Source organism: Salvelinus fontinalis, chromosome 2, assembly GCF_029448725.1.
Source record: "Salvelinus fontinalis isolate EN_2023a chromosome 2, ASM2944872v1, whole genome shotgun sequence".
Classification (NCBI taxonomy): Eukaryota; Metazoa; Chordata; class Actinopteri; order Salmoniformes; family Salmonidae; genus Salvelinus; species Salvelinus fontinalis.
In genome coordinates this window covers 99,427,883-99,445,903 of record NC_074666.1, presented here as the reverse complement: position 1 = coordinate 99,445,903, position 18,021 = coordinate 99,427,883, and the positions used below count along the sequence as shown (strand labels likewise).

Genomic DNA, 18,021 nt, shown 5'->3' with positions numbered 1-18,021 from the left:
GGTCCAGTAGGAACCAGTTAGGTTAACAGGCTTTAGGTTCAGTAGGAACCAGTTAGGTTTACAGGCTTTAAGTCCAGTAGGAACCAGTTAGGTTAACAGGCTTTAGGTCCAGTGGGTACACTGAGAGTACAGTTGGAAGTCTGAGAGTACAGTTGGAACACTGAGAGTACAGTTGGAAGTCTGAGAGTACAGTTGGAACACTGAGAGTACAGTTGGAACACAGAGTACAGTTGGAAGTCTGAGAGTACAGTTGGAAGTCTGAGAGTACAGTTGGAAGTCTGAGAGTACAGTTGGAACACTGAGAGTACAGTTGGAAATCTGACAGTACAGTTGGAACACTGAGAGTACAGTTGGAAGTCTGAGAGTACAGTTGGAACACTGAGAGTACAGTTGGAAGTCTGAGAGTACAGTTGGAAGTCTGAGAGTACAGTTGGAATACTGAGAGTACAGTTGGAAGTCTACGAGTACAGTTGGAAGTCTGAGAGTACAGTTGGAACACTGAGAGTACAGTTGGAACACTGAGAGTACAGTTGGAACACTGAGAGTACAGTTGGAACACAGAGTACAGTTGGAACACTGAGAGGACAGTTGGAAGTCTGAGAGTACAGTTGGAACACTGAGAGGACAGTTGGAAGTCTGACAGTACAGTTGGAACACTGAGAGTACAGTTGGAAGTCTGAGAGTACAGTTGGAACACTGAGAGTACAGTTGGAAATCTGACAGTACAGTTGGAACACTGAGAGTACAGTTGGAAATCTGACAGTACAGTTGGAACACTGAGAGTACAGTTGGAACACTGAGAGTACAGTTGGACCACTGAGAGTACAGTTGGAACACTGAGAGTACAGTTGGAACACTGAGAGGACAGTTGGAAGTCTGAGAGTACAGTTGGAACACTGAGAGTACAGTTGGAAGTCTGAGAGTACAGTTGGAACACTGAGAGTACAGTTGGAACACTGAGAGTACAGTTGGAACACTGAGAGTACAGTTGGAACACTGAGAGTACAGTTGGAACACTGAGAGTACAGTTGGAAGTCTGAGAGTACAGTTGGAAGTCTGAGAGTACAGTTGGAAGTCTGAGAGTACAGTTGGAACACTGAGAGTACCATTAGATCTCTGAAAGTACAGGATGTGAAACAGGAGGATTTGTTTGGCCGTGGTGGTCGAGGGCACTTCAGAATTGTAATATGGGACCCCCCCCCTCCCCCAATTCTCCCTTTCCCTCTCCTTCTCCCTCACTCTCACCCTCTCTTTCTCTCCCTCTCTCTCTCTCTCTCTTTCGCTCCCTCTCTCTCTCTCTCTCTCTTTCACTCCCTCTCTCTCTCTTTCTCTTTTGCTCCCTCGCTCTTTCTCTCTCACAGACACATTCTGTCAATAACCAATCACCCTCTTCCTGTGATGTAGGGGTTCTTCACAGATGCGATGCGCTTCATAGCATTCTTCGTCTACTTCTCCCTGCAGCTGACCCAGCTCATCCTCAGCTGCTTCTCTGACCAACGTTCCAGCACAGACACACACACCTACAGACAGGTACCCAGCACAGACACACACACCTACAGACAGGTACCCAGCTCCTCCTCAGCTGCTTCTCTGACCAACACTCCTGTACAGACACACACACCTACAGAAAGCTACCCAACACAGACACACACACCTACAGAAAGGTACCCAACACAGACACACACACACCTTCTGAAAGGTACCCAGCACAGACACACACACCTACAGAAAGGTACCCAACACAGACACACACACACCTACAGAAAGCTACCCAACACAGACACACACACCTACAGAAAGGTACCCAACATAGACACACACACACCTACAGAAAGGTACCCAACACAGACACACACACACCTTCTGAAAGGTACCCAACACAGACACACACACTTACAGAAAGGTACCCAACACAGACACACACACCTACAGAAAGGTACCCAACACAGACACACACACCTACAGAAAGGTACCCAACACAGACACACACACACCCACAGAAAGGTACCCAGCACAGCCAAATGTAGACAAACACAGACAAACACAGCAACAAAAAAGTAGGAGTGAGGTTAGAAATCCTAAAGGATGTGGTTTTTAGTAGTCAGCTTTATATTCATTTTAATAGAATCAGGGTTACATGAAGACACCAAGGCCAGGATTCAATCCAGACTGCATTGACAGACACACACATGGCTCTTGTTCAGGCCATGTAGGAAGTGACTGTTGAAGGTAATTTACACTTGAGCCAACATCTGCAGCATTTATCATGAATGGGGATCTCTGCGAAGGTTGGGGAAATGCCCTTTACACGGCGTATTGTGGGTAGCTCAGTGCGCATGTAACGGCTGTCCTCGCAGACAGAAGGAGAGGACCAAAACGCAGAGTGGTTAGTGTTCATTATTTACTGAAAGTCAACAAAACACTTCAAAATACAAAACAACCAACAAACGTGACAAAACCGAAACAGTCCTGTGTGGCACAAAACCTGACACAGGAACAAACACCCACAAAACACACGTGAAACCCAGGCTGCCTAAGTATGATTCTCAATCAGGGACAACGATTGACAGCTGCCTCTGATTGAGAATCATACCCGGCCGAACACAAACATCCCAACATAGAAAATCACACATAGACAAACCCACCCAACTCACGCCCTGACCAGCTAAATAAATACAAGACAAAAGAAAACAGGTCAGGAACGTGACAGCGCAGTGGTAAAACACGCTTTCACAGCTGTAGAAGGTTCTTTCACAGTTGTAGAAGGTTCTGTAAAAGTGGTAGAAGGTGCTTCACAGCAGTAGAAGGGGCTTTCAAAACAGTAGAATGGGCTTTCACAGTGGTAGAAGGTGCTTTCACAGCGGTAGAATGGGCTTTCACAGTGGTAGAAGGTGCTTTCACAGTGGTAGAAGGTGCTTTCACAGTGGTAGAAGGTGCTTTCACAGTGGTAGAATGTGCTTTCACAGTGGTAGAAGGTGCTTTCACAGTGGTAGAAGGTGCTTTCACAGCGGTAGAATGTGCTTCACAGTGGTAGAAGGTCCTTTCACAGTGGTAGAAGGTGCTTTCACAGTGATAGAAGGTGCTTTCACAGTGATAGAAGGTGCTTTCACAGTGGTAGAAGGTGCTTTCACAGCAGTAGAAGGTACTTTCACAGTTGTAGAAGGTGCTTTCACAGCGGTAGAAGGTGCTTTCACAGCAGTAGAAGGTGCTTTCACAGTTGTAGAAGGTGCTTTCACAGCGGTAGAAGGGGCTTTCACAGCGGTAGAAGGTGCTTTCACAGTGGTAGAAGGTGCGTTCACAGCGGTAGAAGGGGCTTTCACAGTGGTAGAAGGTGCTTTCACAGTGGTAGACGGTGCTTTCACAGTGGTAGAAGGTGATTTCACAGCGGGAGAAGGGGCTTTCACAGCGGTAGAAGGGGATTTCACAGTGGTAGAAGGTGCTTTCACAGTGGTAGACGGTTCTTTCACAGTGGTAGAAGGTGCTTTCACAGCGGTAGAAGGTGCTTTCACAGCGGTAGACGGTTCTGTAAAGTGGTAGAATGTGCTTTCACAGCGGTAGAATGTGCTTTCACAGCGGTAGAAGGTGCTTTCACAGCGGTAGAAGGTGCTTTCACAGCGGTAGAATGTGCTTTCACAGTGGTAGAAGGTGCTTTCACAGTGGTAGAAGGTGCTTTCACAGTGGTAGAAGGTGCTTTCACAGTGGTAGAAGGGGCTTTCACAGTGGTAGAAGGGGCTTTCACAGTGGTAGAAGATGCTTCCACAGTGGTAGAAGGTGCTTTCACAGTGGTAGAAGGTGCTTTCACAGTGGTAGAAGGGGCTTTCACAGTGGTAGAAGGTGCTTTCACAGTGGTAGAAGGTGCTTTCATGCTTTCACAGTGGTAGAAGGTGCTTTCACAGTGGTAGAAGGTGCTTTCACAGTGGTAGAATGTGCTTTCACAGTGGTAGAAGGTGCTTTCACAGTGGTAGAAGGTGCTTTCACAGTGGTAGAAGGGGCTTTCACAGTGGTAGAAGGGGCTTTCACAGTGGTAGAAGATGCTTCCACAGTGGTAGAAGGTGCTTTCACAGTGGTAGAAGGTGCTTTCACAGTGGTAGAAGGTGCTTTCACAGTGGTAGAAGGTGCTTTCACAGTGGTAGAAGGGGCTTTCACAGTGGTAGAAGGGGCTTTCACAGTGGTAGAAGATGCTTCCACAGTGGTAGAAGGTGCTTTCACAGTGGTAGAAGGTGCTTTCACAGTGGTAGAAGGTGCTTTCACAGTGGTAGAAGGGGCTTTCACAGCGGTAGAAGGGGCTTTCACAGTGGTAGAAGGTGCGTTGAATGAATCTGGGCCTAAGACCCTGTGTGTTATACCCTACAGAATCCCTGTCCAGTGGAGTATGCCTCTTTCCTCTCTAAGATGCTCTTCTGGTGGTTTGGAGGGTAAGACTGGGCAGCCTTAAATTGTTACAATGATGGATATGAGATGTGTAATTATAGGGGAAACGGAATAATCAATATATGCCATTTATCAGATGCTTTTAATTAATCTCCTTTTCACTCTCCCTCCCTCCTCCCCCTCTCTCCCCTCCCCTCCCTCCCTCCTCGTCCTCCTCGTCCTACCCTCCTCCTCATTCTCGTCCTCGCCCTCTCCTCCTCCTTCCTCCTCCTCGTCCTCCTCCCCCTCCTCCTCCCCCTCCTCCTCCTCCTCCTCCTCCTCCTCCCCCGCCTCCTCCTCCCACCTCCTCCTCCTCCCCCTCCTCCTCCCCTCTTCCTTCTCCTCCCCTCCTCCTCCTTCCTCCTCCTCCTCCCCTCTTCCTCTTCCTCCCGCCTCCTCCTTCTCCTCCTCCTCCTCCTCCTCACCCGCCTCCTCCTCCTCCTCCTCCTCCCACCTCTTCCTCCTCCTCCTCCCCCTCCTCCTCCCCTCTTCCTTCTCCTCCTCCTCCCCTCCTCCTCCTCCTCCCCTCTTCCTCCTCCTCCCGCCTCCTCCTTCTCCTCCTCCTCCCCTCTTCCTACTCCTCCTTCCCTCCCCCGCCTCCTCCTCCTCCTCCTCCCTCCTCCCCTCTCTCAGGTTGGTTATTAGGGGTTATCGTACTCCCCTGCAGGCAGAGGATCTTTGGTGTCTTAGAGAAGAAGACTCTTCAGACTGTATCATAGCAGACCTGGAGAAAGACTGGGCCAGGGAGTGTACTAAACTACAACAGTAAGACTGCTACACTACATACTACACCCTACGCACTACACCCCACACACTACACCCCACACACTACACCCTACACACTACAACCCACACCCTACACACTACAACCCACACACTACACACTACACCCTACACACTACAACCCACACACTACACCCTACACACTACATCCTACATACGGTGAGTCCTAAACTGACAGAACAGACCCAGCTGTTTAATATCTAACCTCGTCTCTGTTTCTCTCTCCTTCCACCAGAATGGACTGTAGTCTGTCTGGCTGCCGTCCTACAGGCCCTAAACTGACAGAACAGACCCAGCTGTTTAATATCTAACCTCTCTGTTTCTCTCTCCCTCCACCAGAATGGACTGTAGTCTGTCTGGCTGCCGTCCTACAGGCCCTAAACTGACAGAACAGACCCAGCTGTTTAATATCTAACCTCTCTGTTTCTCTCTCCCTCCACCAGAATGGACTGTAGTCTGTCTGGCTGCCATCCTACAGGCCCTAAACTGACAGAACAGACCCAGCTGTTGAAGAAGCTGAGACAAGAACAGAACTCAGGGTTCTGTCTCTTCAGGGTTCTGGCTCGGAGCTTCGGACCTTTCTTCCTCAAAGGGACCCTCTTCCTCATCTTCCACGACGCCTTCATGTTCTCCATACCACAGGTGCTCAGGTGAGACCCAGAGTGTATGGGCCCTGGTCAAAGGTAGGACACTACGTTGAACCAGGAGAGTGTGTATGGACCCTGGTCAAAGGTAGGACACTACGTTGACCCAGGAGAGAGTGTATGGACCCTGGTCAAAGGTAGGACACTACGTTGACCCAGGAGAGAGTATATGGACCCTGGTCAAAGGTAGGACACTACGTTGACCCAGGAGAGAGTGTATGGACCCTGGTCAAAGGTAGGACACTACGTTGACCCAGGAGAGAGTGTATGGGCCCTGGTCAAAGGTAGGACACTACGTTGACCCAGGAGAAAGTGTATGGACCCTGGTCAAAGGTAGGACACTACGTTGACCCAGGAGAGTGTATGGACCCTGGTCAAAGGTAGGACACTACGTTGACCCAGGAGAAAGTGTATGGACCCTGGTCAAAGGTAGGACACTACGTTGACCCAGGAGAGTGTATGGACCCTGGTCAAAGGTAGGACACTACGTTGACCCAGGAGAGTGTATGGACCCTGGTCAAAGGTAGGACACTACGTTGAATTTTAGGTCTAATAGAAAGTTATTACTTATCATAAATCACTAACAAATCTTTGCTCCTCACCCATTCTCTCATGACATTTACCCACCCTACAGAACCCTGTCTGGGTCCCAAATAGCCCCCTAATTTACCCACCCTACAGAACCCTGTCTGGGTCCCAAATAGCCCCCTAATTTACCCACCCTACAGAACCCTGTCTGGGTCCCAAATAGCCCCCTAATTTACACACCCTATAGAACCCTGTCTGGGTCCCAAATAGCACCCTAATTTACACACCCTATAGAACCCTGTCTGGGTCCCAAATATCCCCCTAATTTACACACCCTATAGAACCCTGTCTGGGTCCCAAATAGCACCCTAATTTACACACCCTACAGAACCCTGTCTGGGTCCCAAATAGCCCCCTAATTTACACACCCTACAGAACCCTGTCTGGGTCCCAAATATCCCCCTAATTTACACACCCTACAGAACCCTGTCTGGGTCCCAAATAGCCCCCTAATTTACACACCCTACAGAACCCTACTTGGGTCCCAAATAGCACCCTGGTGCATCAAAACAGGTGTGTCGCAGTATACAGACGAAATTATGTAAGTACATCTCAGTTTGTCAGTTTGTCTCTCTAACATAGCATCATTAAAACTCCTGTTTTTCCTCATCCCCCTCCAGCCTCCTCCTGGGGTTCATGTGTGACCAGGACAGCGACCTGTGGAAGGGCTTCATGTTCGCCTTCCTGTTGTTCCTCCTGTCCAGCCTCCAGTCCCTGTTCAACCATCAGTACATGTACTCCTGCTTCACCGTGGGAATGAGGGTGAAGACCGCTGTCATGGGCCTGGTCTACAGGAAGGTATGGGGAGAGAGAGAGAGAGAGAGGACAACGACAAGAGAGAGAACGAGGGCCTCCCGGGTGGCGCAGTGGTCTAGAGCACTGCATCGCAGTGCTATGCTGCGCCACCAGAGTCTGGGTTCGCGCCCAGGCTCTGTCGCAGCCGGCCGCGACCGGGAGGTCCGTGGGGCGACGCACAATTGGCTTAGCGTCGTCCGGGTTAGGGAGGGTTTGGCCGGTAGGGATATCCTTGTCTCATCGGGCTCCAGCGACTCCTGTGGCGGGCCGGGCGCAGTGCGCGCTAACCGAGGGGGGCGGGTGCACGGTGTTTCCTCCGACACATTGGTGCGGCTGGCTTCCGGGTTGGAGGCGCGCTGTGTTAAGAAGCAGTGCGGCTTGGTTGGGTTGTGCTTCGGAGGACGCATGACTTTCGACCTTCGTCTCTCCCGAGCCCGTACGGGAGTTGTAGCGATGAGACAAGATAGTAATTACTAGCGATTGGATACCACGAAAATTGGGGAGAAAAGGGGATACAATTTCAACAAAAAAAAGAAAGAAAAAAAAAGAGAGAGAACGAGAAGAGAGAGAGGATCGTTTCTTATCACACCATTTTAGAAGCATTACAGAGTATCACTGGCAGCAAAGGCCGAATGGAAATTATTTAATACAATTTGCACATTTCATACAGGAAGAAAACACAAACAAATGATCAAAATACAACATACAAAGTGACGGGAGGGGTCACTTCCTTTTAGGTGGTTGTGGAATTGAACACTCTCTCTCTGTCTGTCTCTCTCCCCTCCTCCTCCCTCCCCCTGTAGTCTCTAGTGATCAGCAGTGCAGCGAGGCAGTCCTGTACCGTGGGACAGATTGTTAACCTGGTGTCGGCAGACACTCAGAAGCTCATGGACATGGTGGTCTATTTCAACGCTGTGTGGGTGGCTCCCATTGAGATAGCTCTCTGTCTCTTCTTCCTGTGGCAGGTAGGTAGAACACACACAGGTACACACACACAGGTACACACACACAGGTACACTCCACACTGTTGTTACCCCTCTCCTGCTCCCATTGAGATAGCTCTCTGTCTCTTCTTCCTGTGGCAGGTAGGTCGAACACACACAGGTACACACACACAGGTACACACACGCAGGTACACTCCACACTGTTGTTACCCCTCTCCTGCTCCCATTGAGATAGCTCTCTGTCTCTTCTTCCTGTGGCAGGTAGGTAGAACACACACAGGTACACTACACACTGTTGTTGCCCCTCTCTTGTATCTAACAGCTTCTGGGTCCGTCAGCCCTAGCCGGCATCGCCACAGTGATCCTTATCTTTCCTCTCAACGGCTTCATCGCCAAGATGAGGAGCAAGCTGCAGGTCAGTTCTCTCTCTCTCACACACACACACACACACACACACACACACACACACACACACACACACACACACACACACACACACACACACACACACACACACACACACACACACACACACACACACACACACACACACACACACACACACACACACACACTTGTTTTACTATCCTCGTAATGACCAAACAGTTGATTCCCATTCCTAGACTTACCCTCTAACCTTAAACATATAGGTCACTTAGCAGACGCTCTTATCCAGAGAGACTTACAGTAGTGAGTGAGTACATTTTCATTCTTACTGGTCCCAAACACACAACCCTGGTGTTGCAAGAGCAATGCTCTACCAACTGAGACACACGGGACCTCACCCTAACCCTGACCCCAACCCCAACTCCTAACCCTGACTCCATACCCCAACTCCTAACCCTGACTCCATACCCCAACTCCTAACCCTGACTCCTGACCCCAACTCCTAACCCTGACTCCTGACCCCAACCCTTAACCCTGACTCCTGACCCCAACCCCTAACCCTGACTCCTGACCCCAACCCCTAACCCTGACTCCTAACCCCAACTCCTAACCCTGACTCCTGACCCCAACTCCTAACCCTGACTCCTAACCCCAACTCCTAACCCTGACTCCTGACCCCTAACCCTGACTCCTAACCCTGACTCTTGACCCCAACCCCTAACCCTGACTCCTGACCCTGACTCCTGACCCCTAACCCTAACTCCTGACCCCACCCCTAACCCTGACCCCAAACCCTAACCCAAACCCCGACTCCTGACCCCAACCCTGACCCTGACTCCTGACCCCAACCCCTGACCCTGACTCCAATCCCTAACCCTAACCCTGACCCTGACCCCAACCCCTAACCCTGACCCCAACCCCTAATCCTGACCCTGACCCCAACCCCTAACCCTAACCCTGACTCCTGACCCAAACCCCTAACCCTGACCCTGACCCCAACCCCTAACCCTGACCCCGACCCCTAACCCCAACCCCTAACCCTGACTCCTGACCCAAACCCTGACTCCTGACCCCAACCCCTAACCCTGACCCCGACCCCTAACCCCAACCCCTAACCCTGACTCCTGACCCCAACCCCTGACCCTGACTCCAACCCCTAACCCTGACCCTGACCCCAACCCCTAACCCTGACCCCAACCCCTAACCCTAACCCTAACCCTGACCCCAAATCTAACCCATAAGCCTAAAATAGCCCTTTTCCTTGTGTGGACCAACAAAATGTTCCTTGTTTTACTATCCTTCCCTTCCTAGAAATTCTGGTCCCTACTTGGATAGTAAAAACAGAAACACACACACACACACACACACACACACACACACACACACACACACACACACACACACACACACACACACACACACACACACACACACACACACACACACAAACAGAAACACACACACACACACACACACACACACACACACACACACACACTAGAATCGAAGAATAACCACACAAAACAGAACCCAATAAAACCCAGAGATTCTCTCATTTATTTAGTCAGATAACCGATCGTTGGCAGTAATACTATTCCTAAATATTATAAACAGACTCTCTATCTCCCTAGTCCCCCTCAGGACCCTGTCAGAGGCTTGGTAAAGGGCTGATGATCAACTAATATGACTTTACATACACCATGTCTGGTTTCCATTGACGCGTTACACAGTAACTCATACAGTACTGTTCTAATAGGCTGGGATGTATTGTGAGGAAACACAGCATCCAACCACACACTGCTCTTTGTCATTGGGTATTAACGCTACTGTAATGTACAGGCATACTTACTTGTGTTCCGTGTGGCATTATAAAATCCTCTATTGCGTAAAACCGTACAGATGTAATTGACCTGATTTATCTAACTTTTCTTTAAAAAGGTATTAGGTGAACAATAGGTAAGTAAAGAAATTAAACAACAGTAAAAAGACAGGCTATATACAGTAGAGAGGCTATAAAAGTAGCGAGGCTACATACAGACACCGGTTAGTCGGGCTGATTGAGGTAGTATGTACATGTAGATATGGTAAAAGTGACTATGCATATATGATGAACAGAGAGTAGCGGTAGCGTAAAAGAGGGGTTGGCGGGTGGTGGGTGGGACACAATGCAGATAGTCCGGGTAGCCATTTGATTACCTGTTCAGGAGTCTTATGGCTTGGGGGTAAAAATTCCATATTCAGTATTCTGAATTCTATATTCAGTGTTCTGAATTCCATATTCAGTGTTCTGAATTCCATATTCAGAGTTCTGAATTCCATATTCAGTATTCTGAATTCCATATTCAGTATTCTGAATTCCATATTCAGTGTTCTGAATTCCATATTCAGTGTTCTGAATTCAGTGTTCTGAATTCCATATTCAGTGTTCCATATTCAGTGTTCTGAATTCCATATTCAGTGTTCTGAATTCCATATTCAGTGTTCTGAATTCCATATTCAGTGTTCTGAATTCCATATTCAGTATTCTGAATTCCATATTCAGTATTCTGAATTCCATATAAAGTGTTCTGAATTCCATATTCAGTATTCTGAATTCCATATTCAGTGTTCTGAATTCCATATTCAGTATTCTGAATTCCATATTCAGTGTTCTGAATTCCATATTCAATGTTCTGAATTCCATATTCAGTGTTCTGAATTCCATATTCAGTATTCTGAATTCCATATTCAGTGTTCTGAATTCCATATTCAGTGTTCTGAATTCCATATTCAGTGTTCTGAATTCCATATTCAGTGTTCTGAATTCCATATTCAGTGTTCTGAATTCCATATTCAGTGTTCTGAATTCCATATTCCGTACTAATTCCCTACTCTGTGTTCCCAGGAGGTCCAGATGCGGTACACAGACAGCAGGATCAAGCTGATGAATGAGATCCTGAGTGGGATTAAGATCCTGAAGTTCTACGCCTGGGAACAGGCCTTCCTGGAGAGGGTGCTGGGTTACCGGGAGAAAGAACTCAATGCCCTGAAGAGATCCCAGGTCCTCTACTCCATCTCCATCGCCTCCTTCAACTCTTCATCCTTCCTGGTGAGTTACGACCTGTCGTACAGCCTTCGTAAGCCTGTCATAAACATTACATATGTCACTATCAATAATTTATCAATTCTCCATCTCCACTTAACTCCGAACCTGTTTCCTGACCTGAGACTACATAAGAGACGACTACATAAGGCTACATAACCCTTCATAAGGCTGTCATAACCATGTCCTGTGCTCCTACAGATAGCGTTCGCCATGTTCAGCGTCTACGTCCTCATCGATGATAAGAACATCCTCGACGCCCAGAAGGTGTTCGTTTCCATGGCTCTCATCAACATTTTGAAGACACCCCTCAGCCAGCTGCCCTTCGCTATGAGCACCACCATGCAGGTCAGTCAGGGGTCACGCCATGGTGATGTCATCACTAAGGGACCAAACAAAACAATGTGGCCCTGGCAAGGTTTATCATTAACAGATGATTGAAAATCATTTGAAATGTCTTTCATTCAAGTATTTGTGTGTGCAGGCCATTGTCTCCCTGAGGCGCCTGGGAAAGTTCCTGTGCCAGGATGAGCTGAAGCCTGACGACGTAGATAGAGAACCATACAGCCCTGGTGAGAACACACACACACACTCACACTCACACTCTCACACACACACATACAGATAAACAGAAAAGGAAATGGGTTTCTCAAAGATATGTTTTTTTTTACTTTCTTTTTTACTACATATCTCTCTTTCTCTACCCTTTTCTCTCTCTCCACATCTTGCTCCCCCTCCTCTCCCTCTCCTCCCCTCTCCCTCCTCTCTTCTCCTCCCATCTCCCTCCGCTCCCCCTCCTCTCCTCTCCCTCTCCCTCCCCTCCCCTCCCTCCTCTCCCTGCCTCTCCCTGCCTCTCCCTCTCCCTCCCAGATGGTGATGGGGTGGTGATAGACAGCGGTACGTTTGGCTGGTCTAAGGAAGGTCCTCCCTGCCTGATGAGGATCAACGTGAGGGTGAAGAAGGGGTCTCTGGTAGCTGTGGTGGGACATGTAGGAGGTGGGAAGTCCTCCCTGCTATCAGCCATGCTTGGGGAGACAGAGAAGAGGAGTGGTCACGTCTCAGTCAAGGTGGGTACTGCTACAATACCTTAGTGCAAGGGTGTCAAACTCGATTCCTGGAGGACCAGAGTACTGCTGGTTTTCTGTTCTACCTGATAATTAATATTACCTACCTGGTGTCTCTCTCTCGCTCTATCACTGCCTCTCTCCCCCCTTATCTCCCCCTCTCTCTCCATCGCTCTCTCTCTCTCTTTCCCTCCCGCTCTCTCTCTCTCTCTCTTTCCCTCCCTCTCCCCATCTCTCTCTCTCTCTCTCTGCCCCCCTCTCTCTCTCTCTCCAGGGCTCTGTGGCCTATGTACCTCAGCAGGCGTGGATCCAGAATGCCACCCTGAAAGACAACATAGTGTTTGGTCAGGAGAGGAAGGAGAGCTGGTACCACAGAGTGGTGGAGGCCTGTGCCCTGCTGCCAGACCTGGAGATCCTGCCTGCTGGAGACGGCACTGAGATAGGGGAGAAGGTGAGGACAGGAGGGGGTCTGCTGGGGGTTAGGGTTAGATCAGGGAGAAGGTGAGGACAGGAAGGGGTCTGCTGGGGGTTAGGGTTAGATCAGGGAGAAGGTGAGGACAGGAAGGGGTCTGCTGGGGGTTAGGGTTAGATCAGGGAGAAGGTGAGGACAGGAAGGGGTCTGCTGGGGGTTAGGGTTAGATCAGGGAGAAGGTGAGGACAGGAGGGGGTCTGGTAGGGGATAGGGTTAGATCAGGGAGAAGGTGAGGACAGGAGGGGGTCTAGTGGGGGTTAGGGTTAGATCAGGGAGAAGGTGAGGACAGGAGGGGGTCTAGTGGGGGTTAGGGTTTGATCAGGGAGAAGGTGAGGACAGGAGGGGGTCTGGTAGGGGATAGGGTTAGATCAGGGAGAAGGTGAGGACAGGAGGGGGTCTACTGGGGGTTAGGTTTAGATCAGGGAGAAGGTGAGGACAGGAGGGGGTCTAGTGGGGGTTAGGTTTAGATCAGGGAGAAGGTGAGGACAGGAGGGGGTCTACTGGGGGTTAGGTTTAGATCAGGGAGAAGGTGAGGACAGGAGGGGGTCTGGTAGGGGATAGGGTTAGATCAGGGAGAAGGTGAGGACAGGAGGGGGTCTGGTAGGGGATAGGGTTAGATCAGGGAGAAGGTGAGGACAGGAGGGGGTCTGGTAGGGGATAGGGTTAGATCAGGGAGAAGGTGAGGACAGGAGGGGGTCTACTGGGGGTTAGGTTTAGATCAGGGAGAAGGTGAGGACAGGAGGGGGTCTACTGGGGGTTAGGTTTAGATCAGGGAGAAGGTGAGGACAGGAGGGGGTCTGGTAGGGGATAGGGTTAGATCAGGGAGAAGGTGAGGACAGGAGGGGGTCTACTGGGGGTTAGGTTTAGATCAGGGAGAAGGTGAGGACAGGAGGGGGTCTAGTGGGGGTTAGGGTTAGATCAGGGAGAAGGTGAGGACAGGAGGGGGTCTGCTGGGGGTTAGGGTTAGATCAGGGAGAAGGTGAGGACAGGAGGGGGTCTGCTGGGGGTTAGGGTTAGATCAGGGAGAAGGTGAGGACAGGAGGGGGTCTGCTGGGGGTTAGGTTTAGATCAGGGAGAAGGTGAGGACAGGAGGGGGTCTGCTGGGGGTTAGGGTTAGATCAGGGAGAAGGTGAGGACAGGAAGGGGTCTGCTGGGGGTTAGGGTTAGATCAGGGAGAAGGTGAGGACAGGAGGGGGTCTAGTGGGGGTTAGGGTTAGATCAGGGAGAAGGTGAGGACAGGAGGGGGTCTGCTGGGGGTTAGGGTTAGGGTTAGATCAGGGAGAAGGTGAGGACAGGAGGGGGTCTGCTGGAGGTTAGGTTTAGATCAGGGAGAAGGTGAGGACAGGAGGGGGTCTGCTGGGGGTTAGGGTTAGATCAGGGAGAATGTACCCTGTTCTTTACTGTGTGTACCCTGTTTGTTTGATTGGTTGATCAGTTGATTGATTGATTAGTTGATTCATTCATTCATTAGTTGTATACATTCATGCATGTATACATCCGTTAATTCGTTCATTGTCTTGTATGAGTATAGTTTACTTTACCTCAGGAAGGTTTCATCCTGCAGATAGAGAAACTCATTGTCTTGTATGAGTATAGTTTACTTTACCTCAGGAAGGTTTCATCCTTCAGATAGAGAAACTCATTGTCTTGTATGAGTATAGTTTACTTTACCTCAGGAAGGTTTCATCCTGTAGATAGAGAAACTCATTGTCTTGTATGAGTATAGTGTACGTTACCTCAGGAAGGTTTCATCCTGCAGATAGAGAAACTCATTGTCTTGTATGAGTATAGTGTACGTTACCTCAGGAAGGTTTCATCCTGCAGATAGAGAAACTCATTGTCTTGTATGAGTATAGTGTACGTTACCTCAGGAAGGTTTCATCCTGCAGATAGAGAAACTCATTGTCTTGTATGAGTATAGTGTACGTTACCTCAGGAAGGTTTCATCCTGCAGATAGAGAAACTCATTGTCTTGTATGAGTATAGTGTACGTTACCTCAGGAAGGTTTCATCCTGCAGATAGAGAAACTCATTGTCTTGTATGAGTATAGTGTACGTTACCTCAGGAAGGTTTCATCCTGCAGATAGAGAAACTCATTGTCTTGTATGAGTATAGTGTACGTTACCTCAGGAAGGTTTCATCCTGCAGATAGAGAAACTCATTGTCTTGTATGAGTATAGTGTACGTTACCTCATGAAGGTTTCATCCTGCAGATAGAGAAACTCATTGTCTTGTATGAGTATAGTGTACGTTACCTCAGGAAGGTTTCATCCTGTAGATAGAGAAACTCATTGTCTTGTATGAGTATAGTGTACGTTACCTCAGGAAGGTTTCATCCTGCAGATAGAGAAACTCATTGTCTTGTATGAGTATAGTGTACGTTACCTCAGGAAGGTTTCATCCTGTAGATAGAGAAACTCATTGTCTTGTATGAGTATAGTGTACGTTACCTCATGAAGGTTTCATCCTGCAGATAGAGAAACTCATTGTCTTGTATGAGTATAGTGTACGTTACCTCATGAAGGTTTCATCCTGCAGATAGAGAAACTCATTGTCTTGTATGAGTATAGTGTACGTTACCTCATGAAGGTTTCATCCTGTAGATAGAGAAACTCATTGTCTTGTATGAGTATAGTTTACTTTACCTCAGGAAGGTTTCATCCTGCAGATAGAGAAACTCATTGTCTTGTATGAGTATAGTGTACTTTACCTCATGAAGGTTTCATCCTGTAGATAGAGAAACTCATTGTCTTGTATGAGTATAGTGTACGTTACCTCAGGAAGGTTTCATCCTGCAGATAGAGAAACTCATTGTCTTGTATGAGTATAGTGTACGTTACCTCAGGAAGGTTTCATCCTGCAGATAGAGAAACTCATTGTCTTGTATGAGTATAGTGTACGTTACCTCAGGAAGGTTTCATCCTGCAGATAGAGAAACTCATTGTCTTGTATGAGTATAGTGTACGTTACCTCAGGAAGGTTTCATCCTGCAGATAGAGAAACTCATTGTCTTGTATGAGTATAGTGTACGTTACCTCAGGAAGGTTTCATCCTGCAGATAGAGAAACTCATTGTCTTGTATGAGTATAGTGTACGTTACCTCAGGAAGGTTTCATCCTGCAGATAGAGAAACTCATTGTCTTGTATGAGTATAGTGTACGTTACCTCAGGAAGGTTTCATCCTGCAGATAGAGAAACTCATTGTCTTGTATGAGTATAGTGTACGTTACCTCATGAAGGTTTCATCCTGCAGATAGAGAAACTCATTGTCTTGTATGAGTATAGTGTACGTTACCTCAGGAAGGTTTCATCCTGTAGATAGAGAAACTCATTGTCTTGTATGAGTATAGTGTACGTTACCTCAGGAAGGTTTCATCCTGCAGATAGAGAAACTCATTGTCTTGTATGAGTATAGTGTACGTTACCTCAGGAAGGTTTCATCCTGTAGATAGAGAAACTCATTGTCTTGTATGAGTATAGTGTACGTTACCTCATGAAGGTTTCATCCTGCAGATAGAGAAACTCATTGTCTTGTATGAGTATAGTGTACGTTACCTCATGAAGGTTTCATCCTGCAGATAGAGAAACTCATTGTCTTGTATGAGTATAGTGTACGTTACCTCATGAAGGTTTCATCCTGCAGATAGAGAAACTCATTGTCTTGTATGAGTATAGTTTACTTTACCTCATGAAGGTTTCATCCTGCAGATAGAGAAACTCATTGTCTTGTATGAGTATAGTGTACGTTACCTCATGAAGGTTTCATCCTGCAGATAGAGAAACTCATTGTCTTGTATGAGTATAGTGTACGTTACCTCATGAAGGTTTCATCCTGCAGATAGAGAAACTCATTGTCTTGTATGAGTATAGTTTACTTTACCTCATGAAGGTTTCATCCTGCAGATAGAGAAACTCATTGTCTTGTATGAGTATAGTGTACGTTACCTCATGAAGGTTTCATCCTGCAGATAGAGAAACTCATTGTCTTGTATGAGTATAGTTTACTTTACCTCAGGAAGGTTTCATCCTGCAGATAGAGAAACTCATTGTCTTGTATGAGTATAGTTTACTTTACCTCAGGAAGGTTTCATCCTGCAGATAGAGAAACTCATTGTCTTGTATGAGTATAGTTTACTTTACCTCAGGAAGGTTTCATCCTGTAGATAGAGAAACTCATTGTCTTGTATGAGTATAGTTTACTTTACCTCAGGAAGGTTTCATCCTGCAGATAGAGAAACTCATTGTCTTGTATGAGTATAGTGTACGTTACCTCAGGAAGGTTTCATCCTGCAGATAGAGAAACTCATTGTCTTGTATGAGTATAGTGTACGTTACCTCAGGAAGGTTTCATCCTGCAGATAGAGAAACTCATTGTCTTGTATGAGTATAGTGTACGTTACCTCAGGAAGGTTTCATCCTGCAGATAGAGAAACTCATTGTCTTGTATGAGTATAGTGTACGTTACCTCAGGAAGGTTTCATCCTGCAGATAGAGAAACTCATTGTCTTGTATGAGTATAGTGTACGTTACCTCAGGAAGGTTTCATCCTGTAGATAGAGAAACTCATTGTCTTGTATGAGTATAGTTTACTTTACCTCAGGAAGGTTTCATCCTGCAGATAGAGAAACTCATTGTCTTGTATGAGTATAGTGTACGTTACCTCAGGAAGGTTTCATCCTGCAGATAGAGAAACTCATTGTCTTGTATGAGTATAGTGTACGTTACCTCAGGAAGGTTTCATCCTGCAGATAGAGAAACTCATTGTCTTGTATGAGTATAGTGTACGTTACCTCATGAAGGTTTCATCCTGCAGATAGAGAAACTCATTGTCTTGTATGAGTATAGTGTACG

General features: G+C 47.7%; 1 protein-coding gene across 1 annotated transcript in view; it reads left to right on the top strand.

Moving 5' to 3' along the window:
* Nucleotides 1-18,021, top strand: part of abcc6b.2 (ATP-binding cassette, sub-family C (CFTR/MRP), member 6b, tandem duplicate 2) — a 63,246-nt gene that overhangs the window by 19,870 nt on the left and 25,355 nt on the right. The window contains exons 5-16 of the mRNA XM_055897411.1: nucleotides 1,405-1,530; nucleotides 4,354-4,415; nucleotides 5,044-5,175; nucleotides 5,637-5,843; nucleotides 7,046-7,223; nucleotides 8,024-8,185; nucleotides 8,487-8,579; nucleotides 11,436-11,639; nucleotides 11,835-11,981; nucleotides 12,118-12,205; nucleotides 12,504-12,700; nucleotides 12,972-13,148. Coding sequence (XP_055753386.1) covers nucleotides 1,405-1,530; nucleotides 4,354-4,415; nucleotides 5,044-5,175; nucleotides 5,637-5,843; nucleotides 7,046-7,223; nucleotides 8,024-8,185; nucleotides 8,487-8,579; nucleotides 11,436-11,639; nucleotides 11,835-11,981; nucleotides 12,118-12,205; nucleotides 12,504-12,700; nucleotides 12,972-13,148 — 1,773 coding nt within the window. The remainder of the gene's footprint in view (nucleotides 1-1,404; nucleotides 1,531-4,353; nucleotides 4,416-5,043; nucleotides 5,176-5,636; nucleotides 5,844-7,045; nucleotides 7,224-8,023; nucleotides 8,186-8,486; nucleotides 8,580-11,435; nucleotides 11,640-11,834; nucleotides 11,982-12,117; nucleotides 12,206-12,503; nucleotides 12,701-12,971; nucleotides 13,149-18,021) is intronic.